The sequence below is a fragment of the Gobio gobio genome, assembly GCF_949357685.1.
Source record: "Gobio gobio genome assembly, chromosome: 16".
NCBI classification, from domain to species: Eukaryota; Metazoa; Chordata; class Actinopteri; order Cypriniformes; family Gobionidae; genus Gobio; species Gobio gobio.
The window spans coordinates 50,628,912-50,646,741 of record NC_137109.1 but is presented as its reverse complement, the minus strand read 5'-3'; the positions used below and the strand labels follow the sequence as shown (position 1 = coordinate 50,646,741).

At 42.7% G+C, this 17,830-nt stretch overlaps 4 protein-coding genes across 4 annotated transcripts; all 4 read right to left on the bottom strand.

Moving 5' to 3' along the window:
* Positions 1-1,175: 1,175 nt before the first annotated feature.
* Positions 1,176-5,626, bottom strand: LOC307140086 (zona pellucida sperm-binding protein 4-like; the record flags this gene model as incomplete). Its single annotated transcript, XM_079839329.1, has 8 exons — positions 1,176-1,265; positions 1,345-1,492; positions 1,562-1,754; positions 1,841-1,998; positions 2,067-2,164; positions 2,236-2,423; positions 2,493-2,583; positions 5,552-5,626. 8 exons carry the CDS (start codon positions 5,624-5,626, stop codon positions 1,176-1,178), a joined length of 1,041 nt encoding a protein of 346 aa, XP_079695455.1.
* On the bottom strand, positions 5,623-7,070 carry LOC307140085 (zona pellucida sperm-binding protein 3-like; the record flags this gene model as incomplete). The annotated part of the gene is made up of 7 exons (XM_079839328.1): positions 5,623-5,626; positions 5,713-5,792; positions 5,864-5,981; positions 6,054-6,231; positions 6,297-6,400; positions 6,481-6,602; positions 6,681-7,070. The coding sequence occupies 7 exons, from the start codon at positions 7,068-7,070 to the stop codon at positions 5,623-5,625; spliced, it is 996 nt and encodes a 331-aa protein (XP_079695454.1).
* Positions 7,071-10,383: 3,313 nt separating this feature from the next.
* LOC307140084 (zona pellucida sperm-binding protein 4-like) lies at positions 10,384-14,751 on the bottom strand (the record flags this gene model as incomplete). Its single annotated transcript, XM_079839327.1, has 8 exons — positions 10,384-10,473; positions 10,553-10,700; positions 10,770-10,962; positions 11,049-11,206; positions 11,275-11,372; positions 11,444-11,631; positions 11,701-11,791; positions 14,677-14,751. The coding sequence occupies 8 exons, from the start codon at positions 14,749-14,751 to the stop codon at positions 10,384-10,386; spliced, it is 1,041 nt and encodes a 346-aa protein (XP_079695453.1).
* LOC307140083 (zona pellucida sperm-binding protein 3-like) lies at positions 14,748-16,195 on the bottom strand (the record flags this gene model as incomplete). The annotated part of the gene is made up of 7 exons (XM_079839326.1): positions 14,748-14,751; positions 14,838-14,917; positions 14,989-15,106; positions 15,179-15,356; positions 15,422-15,525; positions 15,606-15,727; positions 15,806-16,195. 7 exons carry the CDS (start codon positions 16,193-16,195, stop codon positions 14,748-14,750), a joined length of 996 nt encoding a protein of 331 aa, XP_079695452.1.
* Positions 16,196-17,830: the final 1,635 nt, after the last annotated feature.

The window sequence follows — 17,830 nt, the reverse complement described above, 5'->3', positions numbered from 1 at the left end:
CACAGACCTACGTTTTCTCCAATTTTCCCCCAAAATGTCTCTAGGAAAAATGTGATACAAAGAGCAAGAAGAGTTAACAGGACTAAGACTTAAGTTAATGATGGGACACTAAAATGGACAAATATCATAGACCCCATTTGGAAATGTTTATTTCACAAACCTAATACACCGACATTTAGCTCTTCAAACCAGTTAAATTTAAAGTTAAAATGGGATGCATTTCCTTGACAGCATGGATACTAGTCAAATTGCCTTCCACGTTCTGTTTTTAATGGTGCAACAACAAGCACAGACAGTTAAACAAAGTAGCTTATCCAAATCTACAGAAGCGACATGGTTAAGACCAGTTAATGTCACACTCTGGAAACAGTTTATAAAGACCCCTTTCATGAGTGAAGGTTAAAAGTTTTAAAAAAAAAAGGACAAGTTTAAACCATTTTAGACCCATTTACACCTGTATTTAGCATAGTCCACTTGTGATTGGACTGATAAACGCTTTAGTACCAGTTGTGTAAACAGGCCCTCAGACAGCAACTCAGGTGTGATACACCAGTTAAGGGACTAAACCAGCTTTTATTAAAGCTTCAGTCTACTTTTTAATAAACAAGAAAAAAGGCTGGTCACAATTTGGGATTAAAAAGGACAATGCAGGTTGAGACTGATTTCATTGCAGATGCAATGCTGTACTTGCATGACTTCGGGGGGGCTTTCTTACCAAAAAACAGAGGGACTTGGCATGCGTGAATATCAATACAAGCAGTTATGTTAGTCCAGCCATAAAGCCACAAGTAGAGACCAAAACAGATTTGATACCATTAAGAACAGGGACCCAGGTTAGCAACTGGAACTTGGCAAATAGGTCAGGTTTGGGCAGAAACTTGGCTTGTTTAGTTCAAGTCAAGCATAACCTTGAAGCAAAAAAGGGAACTCTGGTTTAGTAGTGTAGCCCAATAAATCAAACTGAGAACAGTCATGAAAGATCAATACCAAAGAGACAGTTGAGTTAAGAAGTTTATTAAAACTACTAAAGTCACATGACCAGGTTAACTTCTCCACTAGACACCACAGTTTGCCCACTAGAGATGGTCTTGACGTTAGCATCTCTTCCTGGAAAAGAAATGGTAGAATTGTGAGGCATTTAAAAAAAACAAATTCTCAAGGTTCCTGAAGTCAGTTTACAACAAGCACTCACTTTTCCTAGTGCAGCTTTGCTCACAGGAGCCAGAAGAGGGATGGCACACTGCTGTACTACAGTGGATGAAGATCTAACAGAGGGGGAAAGGGTTAAGCCACAGAAAGAAAAACACCTAATATTAAGGATTCAGGAAAAGCTGCAGAGCATACGGTTTCCTGTAGAGGAGCCAGTGATGCTGGGTCCACAAATGTGAACATCTTCACAACAAAGCGCTTGTAGTGGGTTGGGAACTGAAGACCAGAAGATCCAGCCACTGGAACCAATGTGGTCAGGTAACGGTCATCCTGGTAAGGGCATCTGAAAGGCAAAGAGGCAGTCAGAAATGCCTTACAGCGCACTAGATGGATAAAGACTGGCCTTACTCACCCATCAACCAGAAGGTCCCACTGGGGTAGACTGAGGGGACTGGGGGTTGATGTCGCCCAGCAATGTCCCAGCATTAGGACAATGTTGGGGTCGGTCCTCTCCAAAATGCGCACCTCAACATACACAGGCTCCCGCAGGACTTTTGTGACCGGATAATCAGCGTCACCGTAGTAGGACGTGTATGCCTCATCCCCTGAGAAAGAAAATCAGCGTTTAACCAGAAACTGCCGCAACCTGGAGTTTTAGAAAATACTCATGCATACTTGGACAGACACTTACCTTCAGCACAGCCTTTGGTGACACACTGACCATTTGCCAGTCTAAGCTCAACCCTGAGGGGTCCAGGAGCCGCTACTGGTGGAGGTGCAGGAACAGTGTTGACCTCCACAACCAGAGCTTCCACAGAAGTAGCAGAGTACCTACACTGGAAGAGAAGCCTAGACAACAAATAGTGAGCTTGTAGCCTTGTCAAGGATTAATATTTTTTTCTAAAAAAAATACCTACTCAAAATGGCTGTCCCTTGTGATGGAACCAAGTGGTCCGACACCCACTTCATACGAGGAGGTCATTCGGTTTTCATACACCACATATCCACCGTCCTCCTGCAAATAGTAACTGTTGGCATCCAGTCCATTCCAAGCCATGCAGAACAGAACCACAAGCAGCTACTCACCATCATGCTTGTGCCACATGCAGTGACAGGGAACTGGTATATAGCAAAGGAAGGTGTGGATCCCACAGGACTGCAAGATGGGTCATTTCCACCCAGGAGATGGACTGAATCCAGGCTCAAGCGAGGTAGTGTAACATCTCTAGCCACCACTACCACAAACTGACCATCTCTTATACACTGGACAGTCACTGGCACAAGAGCAGGTTATTACTGAGGAGTGGTTTAACGTGAACACCTTTACATTGACTCACTCTTACCTGCCCTCCCATAGTAACACTGCTGTCCGTTAAAGCAGCAGTTGATAGCTTCACACTCAGCACCACTGATACCAGGTGGGCCACATTGGATCTGCTCATAATCAGCTACAGCACATTTGTCAAGGGGCTCTGCCTGCGCCACTGGCTGCTTAGACTGAAACTGCTGAGGAAACTGTTGACTAGCTTGTTGTTGAACCTGCTGAGGAAACTGTTGACTAGCTTGTTGTTGAACCTGCTGGGGAAACTGTTGACTAGCTTGTTGTTGAACCTTCTGAGGAAACTGTTGACTAGCTTGCTGTTGAACAGCTTGCTGTTGAACCTTCTGAGGAAACTGTTGACTAGCTTGTTGTTGAACCTTCTGAGGAAACTGTTGACTAGCTTGCTGTTGAACCTTCAGAGGAAACTGTTGACTAGCTAGCTGTTGAACCTTCTGAGGAAACCGTTGACTAGCTAGCTGTTGAACCTTCAGAGGAAACTGTTGACTAGCTTGCTGTTGAACCTTCTGAGGAAACTGTTGACTAGCTAGCTGTTGAACCTTCTGAGGAAACTGGTGACTAGCTTGTTTTTGAACCCGCTGATCAGTTTGCTTTAACATCGGAGCTTGAGGATACTGGGGCAGATTACTCCACTGTGGAACAGCATGACAAAAAGCACAAAACCACACACAAAGTGCCAGCAATTGAACAGCACAACAACTTCCTGCCATCGTTCAACAGCTAGTCACACTGTTGAGATGATGCCCTTTGGTCTTTTTGTATTCTACAGATTTTGTCTAATTAACGATAATCCCTCCCTCTTCATTAACAGTCATGATTCTCCAGACTTGCCCAAATGGGAGCTTATGCTACCAGAAAATTCTCATTGGTTCTCAAAATTATACGCATGTGATGTATCTTGACTCCAATTAGTCAGATGTGTCATATTGAAGACAAATAAAAAGGTTCATGCTCAGGTTTGCTACTAGAGCTTGCCCAAAGTACTTTGGCTAGATGTTTGGTGCATTCCGCTTCGCTTGTAGACATGCTGAAATATTAACTAGCATTACTACTTTTACAGTATCTTTATATGGCAGAAATAGTAAGAGTAGTCTGTAGTTCCAAATTTAGCAACACACTCACAAACCTCCCTAAGCACTTCCCCACGGGGCAATCCCTGTCGCCAGTTTGAAGTGTTCCATAAGTGGACAAGGAAGGTTTATGTGGACAGACCCTCGACTCCTTGATTATGACAGAGGGGACGAGTCTACTCATATATACTTAGCAGTGTTGGGAAATAACTTAACCCTAACCCTACATGTTAGGCGTGGCAAAATGGCTCGATAGCGCCACCTGCAAAACTTCAATTAAGCGTCATTCGCACTACGTTTCACATACAAGTATGAAATTCGGTACACACATGTCCAATACCTAAAAAAAGTCCCTGGAAGCAAAATCTGAAAACCCAACAGGAAATTAGATATTTGGAATTTTCTCTGCAAAATGTTTGCAGTTTTTGCCATTTCCAGACGTGGTACTTTGACAAACTCCTCCTAGAGATTTTATCAGATCAACATCATATTTGGTCAGTCTAATCTTGTTAGATGTTAAATTGTGAAGATCTTGAGTTTTCGCTGAAGGGCGTGTCCGTGGCTGGACAAAGTCTGATGTTTCACCATGAAACAGGAAGCTGTTGTAAGTCAGGCATACAATGTCCGATCTCCCCCAAACTTCACTTGTTTGATAAGAGTCCTGACCTAAACACATCTACATGCCAATATTCAGTTAGTCATAGCGCCACCTTCTGGCAGAAGGAAGTGTGGCACATTGAAGTGAGTTTGCCATATTTCTCCTATATTTACCCGCTTAAATGCATGTCGCCCACTATTCGCCGTTTTCCTGAGGCCACCAGGTGGCGGTGCATGTGCGAGGGCCCTTTCATCGCTGCTTGCAGCTTTAATTATTATTGTGATTTAAATTATTGCCCCTGATTCAGTAAAGAACTCTTGTAATAAAGTTGCAGTTGTTGGGACAAAATTTAAGTATCAACGCCACTTAAAAAGGTGCACTCTAATCCTGTTTACATGAAATAAGCCGCTCGCACAGGTTTCATCTTACAGACCTGTTGCTATGACAGCAAGTTCAGGATGAGCTTCGAAGAACCAAACAATCAAAGATCATGCCAAATCACCAACAATCAAATCCAGCTAACGGAGTTGCGATGTACGAAGAACGGACCCCAGGTTTGATCTTACGGACCTGTTGCTATGACAGTAAGTCCAGTATAATCTGTGGCACACCGCGCCAGAGTAATTTCAGTTAAAAAGTACAGTATACACTTTATTTTACATTGAAAATGCCCAATCATTATATTAGATAAGACCCTATTCTTTATCTGAGATCATGCAGAGCCTCTGAAACTGTATTATTTGGACCTTTACCTGTTGGTTGCCACAGAAGTCCGTTATATGGAGAAAAATCCTGGAATGTTCTCTCAAAAATACCTTCATTTTTTTTTGACTGAAGAAAGGCATGAACATCTAGGATGAGAAGGGGTAAGTTCTAATTTTGAAGTGAACTAAGCCTTTAACACAGGGGAGATACAGATTTGACTTCCTTTTGGAGCTCGTCTCTAGCAGCCAGTCGATGAATTGCAGTTTAAGTCACTTCAGTGTTGGCTTCAAGAGAGACTGCAGGATGTTGCCTCTTAGCGTGACCCCCCAAAAGTATCTACCAAGCACCAGAAAGGATGTGATGCCATTGAAATGCCCTTTAGTGTTGTAACAGGCTTAGCCCTACAAAATATCAGTCCCCACACAGGCCAGTAGTAAAAGGCATTTTGTGGTGCATATTTGTACAGTCAAATCATGTAGATACGTTTAGTATTGTGCCAGTAAGGACCATACACAAATCTATTAAGATCACTTTTATTAAATCACGTGGCATTTCCAGTTATTTTTGGCCATGGTCCTTAACATTGATGGGGCCGACAGACGCCTTTTCCCATTGTAGATCTGATGAACAAATGATTAGTGAGAACTAAAGCCAGGAATGACAATAACAGTTATCAGAGTTAATCCATACCCGTAAGCAGCCGATCACTTCCACTTCTGACGCTACAAGTGGTGTCACAGCAGCCACACACCTGGTCAGAGTCATCTGCGGACACCCAACTGACAAGAAACACCCTCAGTTAATTTGACGACAACTAATTTACCTGTACACCCATCTAGCAGACAACATACCCATTAGCAGAGAATGAACAAGCTTTTTGCTCAGAACTTGAGGTTGTTGCAGCCGCCTTCAAAATGCATGTGATGTAGACCTGCAAAGACAATTGTTTGTTCACCATGGTAGCATATCATACAAAGAGTTGCACAACTAAAACACACGTACCAGTCCACTGTCTGCTTGCTGGAACCTGAACGCCTCTAGTTGAAACCGTAGCTTATCACCTTGAGTCCGAGGCATAAAGTGAGACGTGGAGCCTGTGAGCTTGGCATCAACCAGACACCTGTAAACAGAACCCAGTTAGAAACCCTGCAACCCTTCTGGAAGCTGGTATACATGAGGTAGCACCTCTTACCCATTATTCTCAATAAAGGAGTATCTGGGGACAGAAGCAACATCAGGGACTGCAGTAGCCACGCAGCTGTCCACAAACACACGGACGGGAACATGGCTGTACAAACGCACTGATGCTTCAAGATTGATCATGTCACCCAGGAAGTACTGGTTAGAAGGTCGCTCAAATATCCAGTCATCTGCAAAGAAAGAGTCTTAGCACAGGGTCACAAGCATGCCACAAATCAGTTTGGGATACACCAACCAGTCATGAGCTTGAGGGAGAAGACAAAGACTTCCTCTGCAACCTTAGTTGAGGCATATGGGATCCAAGTGGGCATTAAGGCATCGCTGCTCACATTATGTGTTCTGTAGGAGTTAAACAAGCGGTCATCTCATGCCCATAAATGGTGGGATCAGATCCAGCGAAGATCTTATCCAGATCCTACCTTGGATAATGACACTCGATACCAATCACCGCAATACTGCTCCTTACAATAGGAACACCATATGAAACCTCTTGTGGGGTGTAGATAATGTTGAAGGTATAGACAAGCTCATCCTCAGTCACCTAAAAAGAAAGTTAATTGAAAACGATCATGGATGTTTTTGAACTGTCCCTGTGAGTAACGGCAAAATAAAACCCCACCATTGATGTGCTGCTACATCCATGCAGTTCAGACTCAAAGATGAGCACTTGAGCAGAAGGATCCTCTCCAGTTGCAGTGCAGCCTCCCAGTGTAAAAGCAGAGGACAACAGTGGGTGCCCAGTCCCAAAGAAGTCCTTCATCACTTCCACATATACCGAGCTCTCTCCACACTGAGCAGCTACACTGTTGGCAGGGACAGGATGCGGCAACTCAAAAGGAACGTCGGGTTGCTGTGGTTCCTCTGGTAGACTTGGAAAGCTCCACGTCAGTTTTGCCACTGGACCCTGCAACAGCTCTTTTGATTGAACACCCATAAGATCTTGAGAAGGCTTTCCAAAGTCAGGAAACGTTTGTGGTGCAAATCCAGGTTTACTGGGAACCACAGACATCCTGGAATCAGCCTGTTGAGAAGCTTGAGCCAATGTCCTAGGCCTAAACTCACTTGGACTGCGATTATGTGCTGCTCTTGCTCTCCATTGTGCATCAGAAAATCCAAGAGCAAGAATAAACACCAATCCAAATCCAACCTGCCAAAACCCCATTATTGCCAAGCTTGTTTCAACAACACTTTCGGGTGCTACCATCCAAATTTATACAGATGTAAATCAGCATGGCTCCACCTTTCTCATGACAGGCATCATTTTTCTCTGCACCTGCCAATTTACTCAATCAATATATCACAGGTGTAAGTCATTGATTGTTTATCACTCAGGATCAAATGAAGTATCAAATAAGGGCAGGTTATTAGTAGCTAAACCAAATGATTTCTTATTTTCAAGAATTCTCTGAAACACAAACAACCAAGTCTTTTTTGCGTCTTCCTTTTTTATTAATTCAGAAACATGGCCACAGACAGAATTGTACACTAGAGTATCCAAAATAATAAAGTTGAGAATGTTTATAGTCAGGTTTAGAGTGTAAGAAAACGTTCTTCCCTCACATTGACAGCAATCTTAACAAGCCGGAACTGAAATGGAGCAATTTTGAATAAAAGGATAAAATGAAGTACCAAATAAGGGCAGGTTATTAGTAGCTAAACCAAAATGATTTCTTGTTTTAAATATCAAAATGACAGATCTGGGGTCCATTCTTCGTACCTCTCTTAATACATCTGAGATGATTTGACAGATCCCAGATCTTCTAATCATGATAACTGATCTCTGGCTAATTTGGTTCTTCAAACGAATTTGCGGATTGGATTAAAATATCTGGATTAAGTTATCTAAGGCTCCGTCCACACGAAGCCAGAGCTTTCCCTATCCGATCTTTTTTTCCCCCCTCGTTTCAAGAAATATCTGTGTACACACGAGAGCATTGAAAAGACTCAAAACGATGTAGTATACATGCCAGGTCAGTATGTGGCGCTGTAATCCTGCCACAGAAATACACTGAAAACAGAGAAGAAGAGTTGTGGCTGAAAGGGGTACAGCAACGGTCGTAAGTGAGACAAAATCTCACAACTAAATAACAATAAATAAATGTGCTACTTACCAGATTAACGCTTACACCTACCCCAACCCTAAACCTAACTTTACAATAATGCAAATACAGTAATTAAATGACGCAATGCCCAGTGCCCTGAAATTAATGCACTGCTCAGAGTAACTGTACAGCATGTGTGTAAGACTGCAATAACATTATAAAGTCATTATTCTATCAAAAATAAATCTCTGTTTCTAATATTATTTTGAAATACATTTTTAGGGCCCGAGCACCAATGGTGTGAGGACCCTATTGGAATTGCTCAGCCTATTATTCTTCTTCTCCCAAATAAATCACATTTTTGAGGGCCTAAACATGCTCGAAATCTCATGAAACTTTGCACACGCGTCAAAAGTGGTGAAAATGTACATCCAATATGGGTTTCAGAATTAGGCGTGGCAAAATGGCCCGATAGCGCCACCTACAAAAAATCAATTAAGCGCCGTTCGAGCTACGTTTCACGTACGAGTATGAAATTCGGTAGACACATGTAAAAGCCCAATACCTACAAAAAAGACCTTGGGGGGGCAAAACCTGAAAACCCAACAGGAAGTGTGATATATTGAATTTTCTCTGCAAAATTTTTGCCATTTCCAGACCTTGTACATTAACGATCTACTCCTAGAGATTTAATCAGATCAACATCATATTTGCACAGTCTAATCTAAAGGCCTTGGTGATGTTAAATTGCGAAGATCTTGAGTTTTCCCTGAAGGGCGTGTCAGTGGCGGCCTCACAAAATTCGATGGTTCGCCATAAAACAGGAAGTTGTTGTAACTCGGGCATACAATGTCCGATCTGCCCCAAACTTCAGATGTTTGATAAGAGTCCTGGCCTGAAGACATGGCAAAATGGCTCGATAGCGCCACCTACAACATTTCAACAAAGTGCCCCTCCCGCTACGTTTCACGTACAGGTATGAAATTCGGTACACACATGTAACAGCCCAATACCTACAAGAAACCTCCTGGTATTGAAACAGACATTCACTTTTGTCCACTTGCCCTCAGCTTCTTATTCTTTAACATCAGCAGTTTATGCAACTGGCCACAGACCTACGTTTTCTCCAATTTTCCCCCAAAATGTCTCTAGGAAAAATGTGATACAAAGAGCAAGAAGAGTTAACAGGACTAAGACTTAAGTTAATGATGGGACACTAAAATGGACAAATATCATAGACCCCATTTGGAAATGTTTATTTCACAAACCTAATACACCGACATTTAGCTCTTCAAACCATTTAAATTTAAAGTTAAAATGGGATGCATTTCCTTGACAGCATGGATACTAGTCAAATTGCCTTCCACGTTCTGTTTTTAATGGTGCAACAACAAGCACAGACAGTTAAACAAAGTAGCTTATCCAAATCTACAGAAGCGACATGGTTAAGACCAGTTAATGTCACACTCTGGAAACAGTTTATAAAGACCCCTTTCATGAGTGAAGGTTAAAAGTTTAAAAAAAAGGACAAGTTTAAACCATTTTAGACCCATTTACACCTGTATTTAGCATAGTCCACTTGTGATTGGACTGATAAACGCTTTAGTACCAGTTGTGTAAACAGGCCCTCAGACAGCAACTCAGGTGTGATACACCAGTTAAGGGACTAAACCAGCTTTTATTAAAGCTTCAGTCTACTTTTTAATAAACAAGAAAAAAGGCTGGTCACAATTTGGGATTAAAAAGGACAATGCAGGTTGAGACTGATTTCATTGCAGATGCAATGCTGTACTTGCATGACTTCGGGGGGGCTTTCTTACCAAAAAACAGAGGGACTTGGCATGCGTGAATATCAATACAAGCAGTTATGTTAGTCCAGCCATAAAGCCACAAGTAGAGACCAAAACAGATTTGATACCATTAAGAACAGGGACCCAGGTTAGCAACTGGAACTTGGCAAATAGGTCAGGTTTGGGCAGAAACTTGGCTTGTTTAGTTCAAGTCAAGCATAACCTTGAAGCAAAAAAGGGAACTCTGGTTTAGTAGTGTAGCCCAATAAATCAAACTGAGAACAGTCATGAAAGATCAATACCAAAGAGACAGTTGAGTTAAGAAGTTTATTAAAACTACTAAAGTCACATGACCAGGTTAACTTCTCCACTAGACACCACAGTTTGCCCACTAGAGATGGTCTTGACGTTAGCATCTCTTCCTGGAAAAGAAATGGTAGAATTGTGAGGCATTTAAAAAAAACAAATTCTCAAGGTTCCTGAAGTCAGTTTACAACAAGCACTCACTTTTCCTAGTGCAGCTTTGCTCACAGGAGCCAGAAGAGGGATGGCACACTGCTGTACTACAGTGGATGAAGATCTAACAGAGGGGGAAAGGGTTAAGCCACAGAAAGAAAAACACCTAATATTAAGGATTCAGGAAAAGCTGCAGAGCATACGGTTTCCTGTAGAGGAGCCAGTGATGCTGGGTCCACAAATGTGAACATCTTCACAACAAAGCGCTTGTAGTGGGTTGGGAACTGAAGACCAGAAGATCCAGCCACTGGAACCAATGTGGTCAGGTAACGGTCATCCTGGTAAGGGCATCTGAAAGGCAAAGAGGCAGTCAGAAATGCCTTACAGCGCACTAGATGGATAAAGACTGGCCTTACTCACCCATCAACCAGAAGGTCCCACTGGGGTAGACTGAGGGGACTGGGGGTTGATGTCGCCCAGCAATGTCCCAGCATTAGGACAATGTTGGGGTCGGTCCTCTCCAAAATGCGCACCTCAACATACACAGGCTCCCGCAGGACTTTTGTGACCGGATAATCAGCGTCACCGTAGTAGGACGTGTATGCCTCATCCCCTGAGAAAGAAAATCAGCGTTTAACCAGAAACTGCCGCAACCTGGAGTTTTAGAAAATACTCATGCATACTTGGACAGACACTTACCTTCAGCACAGCCTTTGGTGACACACTGACCATTTGCCAGTCTAAGCTCAACCCTGAGGGGTCCAGGAGCCGCTACTGGTGGAGGTGCAGGAACAGTGTTGACCTCCACAACCAGAGCTTCCACAGAAGTAGCAGAGTACCTACACTGGAAGAGAAGCCTAGACAACAAATAGTGAGCTTGTAGCCTTGTCAAGGATTAATATTTTTTTCTAAAAAAAATACCTACTCAAAATGGCTGTCCCTTGTGATGGAACCAAGTGGTCCGACACCCACTTCATACGAGGAGGTCATTCGGTTTTCATACACCACATATCCACCGTCCTCCTGCAAATAGTAACTGTTGGCATCCAGTCCATTCCAAGCCATGCAGAACAGAACCACAAGCAGCTACTCACCATCATGCTTGTGCCACATGCAGTGACAGGGAACTGGTATATAGCAAAGGAAGGTGTGGATCCCACAGGACTGCAAGATGGGTCATTTCCACCCAGGAGATGGACTGAATCCAGGCTCAAGCGAGGTAGTGTAACATCTCTAGCCACCACTACCACAAACTGACCATCTCTTATACACTGGACAGTCACTGGCACAAGAGCAGGTTATTACTGAGGAGTGGTTTAACGTGAACACCTTTACATTGACTCACTCTTACCTGCCCTCCCATAGTAACACTGCTGTCCGTTAAAGCAGCAGTTGATAGCTTCACACTCAGCACCACTGATACCAGGTGGGCCACATTGGATCTGCTCATAATCAGCTACAGCACATTTGTCAAGGGGCTCTGCCTGCGCCACTGGCTGCTTAGACTGAAACTGCTGAGGAAACTGTTGACTAGCTTGTTGTTGAACCTGCTGAGGAAACTGTTGACTAGCTTGTTGTTGAACCTGCTGGGGAAACTGTTGACTAGCTTGTTGTTGAACCTTCTGAGGAAACTGTTGACTAGCTTGTTGTTGAACCTTCTGAGGAAACTGTTGACTAGCTTGCTGTTGAACCTTCAGAGGAAACTGTTGACTAGCTAGCTGTTGAACCTTCTGAGGAAACCGTTGACTAGCTAGCTGTTGAACCTTCAGAGGAAACTGTTGACTAGCTTGCTGTTGAACCTTCTGAGGAAACTGTTGACTAGCTAGCTGTTGAACCTTCTGAGGAAACTGGTGACTAGCTTGTTTTTGAACCCGCTGATCAGTTTGCTTTAACATCGGAGCTTGAGGATACTGGGGCAGATTACTCCACTGTGGAACAGCATGACAAAAAGCACAAAACCACACACAAAGTGCCAGCAATTGAACAGCACAACAACTTCCTGCCATCGTTCAACAGCTAGTCACACTGTTGAGATGATGCCCTTTGGTCTTTTTGTATTCTACAGATTTTGTCTAATTAACGATAATCCCTCCCTCTTCATTAACAGTCATGATTCTCCAGACTTGCCCAAATGGGAGCTTATGCTACCAGAAAATTCTCATTGGTTCTCAAAATTATACGCATGTGATGTATCTTGACTCCAATTAGTCAGATGTGTCATATTGAAGACAAATAAAAAGGTTCATGCTCAGGTTTGCTACTAGAGCTTGCCCAAAGTACTTTGGCTAGATGTTTGGTGCATTCCGCTTCGCTTGTAGACATGCTGAAATATTAACTAGCATTACTACTTTTACAGTATCTTTATATGGCAGAAATAGTAAGAGTAGTCTGTAGTTCCAAATTTAGCAACACACTCACAAACCTCCCTAAGCACTTCCCCACGGGGCAATCCCTGTCGCCAGTTTGAAGTGTTCCATAAGTGGACAAGGAAGGTTTATGTGGACAGACCCTCGACTCCTTGATTATGACAGAGGGGACGAGTCTACTCATATATACTTAGCAGTGTTGGGAAATAACTTAACCCTAACCCTACATGTTAGGCGTGGCAAAATGGCTCGATAGCGCCACCTGCAAAACTTCAATTAAGCGTCATTCGCACTACGTTTCACATACAAGTATGAAATTCGGTACACACATGTCCAATACCTAAAAAAAGTCCCTGGAAGCAAAATCTGAAAACCCAACAGGAAATTAGATATTTGGAATTTTCTCTGCAAAATGTTTGCAGTTTTTGCCATTTCCAGACGTGGTACTTTGACAAACTCCTCCTAGAGATTTTATCAGATCAACATCATATTTGGTCAGTCTAATCTTGTTAGATGTTAAATTGTGGCTGGACAAAGTCTGATGTTTCACCATGAAACAGGAAGCTGTTGTAAGTCAGGCATACAATGTCCGATCTCCCCCAAACTTCACTTGTTTGATAAGAGTCCTGACCTAAACACATCTACATGCCAATATTCAGTTAGTCATAGCGCCACCTTCTGGCAGAAGGAAGTGTGGCACATTGAAGTGAGTTTGCCATATTTCTCCTATATTTACCCGCTTAAATGCATGTCGCCCACTATTCGCCGTTTTCCTGAGGCCACCAGGTGGCGGTGCATGTGCGAGGGCCCTTTCATCGCTGCTTGCAGCTTTAATTATTATTGTGATTTAAATTATTGCCCCTGATTCAGTAAAGAACTCTTGTAATAAAGTTGCAGTTGTTGGGACAAAATTTAAGTATCAACGCCACTTAAAAAGGTGCACTCTAATCCTGTTTACATGAAATAAGCCGCTCGCACAGGTTTCATCTTACAGACCTGTTGCTATGACAGCAAGTTCAGGATGAGCTTCGAAGAACCAAACAATCAAAGATCATGCCAAATCACCAACAATCAAATCCAGCTAACGGAGTTGCGATGTACGAAGAACGGACCCCAGGTTTGATCTTACGGACCTGTTGCTATGACAGTAAGTCCAGTATAATCTGTGGCACACCGCGCCAGAGTAATTTCAGTTAAAAAGTACAGTATACACATTTTTATTTTACATTGAAAATGCCCAATCATTATATTAGATAAGACCCTATTCTTTATCTGAGATCATGCAGAGCCTCTGAAACTGTATTATTTGGACCTTTACCTGTTGGTTGCCACAGAAGTCCGTTATATGGAGAAAAATCCTGGAATGTTCTCTCAAAAATACCTTCATTTTTTTTTGACTGAAGAAAGGCATGAACATCTAGGATGAGAAGGGGTAAGTTCTAATTTTGAAGTGAACTAAGCCTTTAACACAGGGGAGATACAGATTTGACTTCCTTTTGGAGCTCGTCTCTAGCAGCCAGTCGATGAATTGCAGTTTAAGTCACTTCAGTGTTGGCTTCAAGAGAGACTGCAGGATGTTGCCTCTTAGCGTGACCCCCCAAAAGTATCTACCAAGCACCAGAAAGGATGTGATGCCATTGAAATGCCCTTTAGTGTTGTAACAGGCTTAGCCCTACAAAATATCAGTCCCCACACAGGCCAGTAGTAAAAGGCATTTTGTGGTGCATATTTGTACAGTCAAATCATGTAGATACGTTTAGTATTGTGCCAGTAAGGACCATACACAAATCTATTAAGATCACTTTTATTAAATCACGTGGCATTTCCAGTTATTTTTGGCCATGGTCCTTAACATTGATGGGGCCGACAGACGCCTTTTCCCATTGTAGATCTGATGAACAAATGATTAGTGAGAACTAAAGCCAGGAATGACAATAACAGTTATCAGAGTTAATCCATACCCGTAAGCAGCCGATCACTTCCACTTCTGACGCTACAAGTGGTGTCACAGCAGCCACACACCTGGTCAGAGTCATCTGCGGACACCCAACTGACAAGAAACACCCTCAGTTAATTTGACGACAACTAATTTACCTGTACACCCATCTAGCAGACAACATACCCATTAGCAGAGAATGAACAAGCTTTTTGCTCAGAACTTGAGGTTGTTGCAGCCGCCTTCAAAATGCATGTGATGTAGACCTGCAAAGACAATTGTTTGTTCACCATGGTAGCATATCATACAAAGAGTTGCACAACTAAAACACACGTACCAGTCCACTGTCTGCTTGCTGGAACCTGAACGCCTCTAGTTGAAACCGTAGCTTATCACCTTGAGTCCGAGGCATAAAGTGAGACGTGGAGCCTGTGAGCTTGGCATCAACCAGACACCTGTAAACAGAACCCAGTTAGAAACCCTGCAACCCTTCTGGAAGCTGGTATACATGAGGTAGCACCTCTTACCCATTATTCTCAATAAAGGAGTATCTGGGGACAGAAGCAACATCAGGGACTGCAGTAGCCACGCAGCTGTCCACAAACACACGGACGGGAACATGGCTGTACAAACGCACTGATGCTTCAAGATTGATCATGTCACCCAGGAAGTACTGGTTAGAAGGTCGCTCAAATATCCAGTCATCTGCAAAGAAAGAGTCTTAGCACAGTGTCACAAGCATGCCACAAATCAGTTTGGGATACACCAACCAGTCATGAGCTTGAGGGAGAAGACAAAGACTTCCTCTGCAACCTTAGTTGAGGCATATGGGATCCAAGTGGGCATTAAGGCATCGCTGCTCACATTATGTGTTCTGTAGGAGTTAAACAAGCGGTCATCTCATGCCCATAAATGGTGGGATCAGATCCAGCGAAGATCTTATCCAGATCCTACCTTGGATAATGACACTCGATACCAATCACCGCAATACTGCTCCTTACAATAGGAACACCATATGAAACCTCTTGTGGGGTGTAGATAATGTTGAAGGTATAGACAAGCTCATCCTCAGTCACCTAAAAAGAAAGTTAATTGAAAACGATCATGGATGTTTTTGAACTGTCCCTGTGAGTAACGGCAAAATAAAACCCCACCATTGATGTGCTGCTACATCCATGCAGTTCAGACTCAAAGATGAGCACTTGAGCAGAAGGATCCTCTCCAGTTGCAGTGCAGCCTCCCAGTGTAAAAGCAGAGGACAACAGTGGGTGCCCAGTCCCAAAGAAGTCCTTCATCACTTCCACATATACCGAGCTCTCTCCACACTGAGCAGCTACACTGTTGGCAGGGACAGGATGCGGCAACTCAAAAGGAACGTCGGGTTGCTGTGGTTCCTCTGGTAGACTTGGAAAGCTCCACGTCAGTTTTGCCACTGGACCCTGCAACAGCTCTTTTGATTGAACACCCATAAGATCTTGAGAAGGCTTTCCAAAGTCAGGAAACGTTTGTGGTGCAAATCCAGGTTTACTGGGAACCACAGACATCCTGGAATCAGCCTGTTGAGAAGCTTGAGCCAATGTCCTAGGCCTAAACTCACTTGGACTGCGATTATGTGCTGCTCTTGCTCTCCATTGTGCATCAGAAAATCCAAGAGCAAGAATAAACACCAATCCAAATCCAACCTGCCAAAACCCCATTATTGCCAAGCTTGTTTCAACAACACTTTCGGGTGCTACCATCCAAATTTATACAGATGTAAATCAGCATGGCTCCACCTTTCTCATGACAGGCATCATTTTTCTCTGCACCTGCCAATTTACTCAATCAATATATCACAGGTGTAAGTCATTGATTGTTTATCACTCAGGATCAAATGAAGTATCAAATAAGGGCAGGTTATTAGTAGCTAAACCAAATGATTTCTTATTTTCAAGAATTCTCTGAAACACAAACAACCAAGTCTTTTTTGCGTCTTCCTTTTTTATTAATTCAGAAACATGGCCACAGACAGAATTGTACACTAGAGTATCCAAAATAATAAAGTTGAGAATGTTTATAGTCAGGTTTAGAGTGTAAGAAAACGTTCTTCCCTCACATTGACAGCAATCTTAACAAGCCGGAACTGAAATGGAGCAATTTTGAATAAAAGGATAAAATGAAGTACCAAATAAGGGCAGGTTATTAGTAGCTAAACCAAAATGATTTCTTGTTTTAAATATCAAAATGACAGATCTGGGGTCCATTCTTCGTACCTCTCTTAATACATCTGAGATGATTTGACAGATCCCAGATCTTCTAATCATGATAACTGATCTCTGGCTAATTTGGTTCTTCAAACGAATTTGCGGATTGGATTAAAATATCTGGATTAAGTTATCTAAGGCTCCGTCCACACGAAGCCAGAGCTTTCCCTATCCGATCTTTTTTTCCCCCCTCGTTTCAAGAAATATCTGTGTACACACGAGAGCATTGAAAAGACTCAAAACGATGTAGTATACATGCCAGGTCAGTATGTGGCGCTGTAATCCTGCCACAGAAATACACTGAAAACAGAGAAGAAGAGTTGTGGCTGAAAGAGGTACAGCAACGGTCGTAAGTGAGACAAAATCTCACAACTAAATAACAATAAATAAATGTGCTACTTACCAGATTAACGCTTACACCTACCCCAACCCTAAACCTAACTTTACAATAATGCAAATACAGTAATTAAATGACGCAATGCCCAGTGCCCTGAAATTAATGCACTGCTCAGAGTAACTGTACAGCATGTGTGTAAGACTGCAATAACATTATAAAGTCATTATTCTATCAAAAATAAATCTCTGTTTCTAATATTATTTTGAAATACATTTTTAGGGCCCGAGCACCAATGGTGTGAGGACCCTATTGGAATTGCTCAGCCTATTATTCTTCTTCTCCCAAATAAATCACATTTTTGAGGGCCTAAACATGCTCGAAATCTCATGAAACTTTGCACACGCGTCAAAAGTGGTGAAAATGTACATCCAATATGGGTTTCAGAATTAGGCGTGGCAAAATGGCCCGATAGCGCCACCTACAAAAAAATCAATTAAGCGCCGTTCGAGCTACGTTTCACGTACGAGTATGAAATTCGGTAGACACATGTAAAAGCCCAATACCTACAAAAAAGACCTTGGGGGGCAAAACCTGAAAAC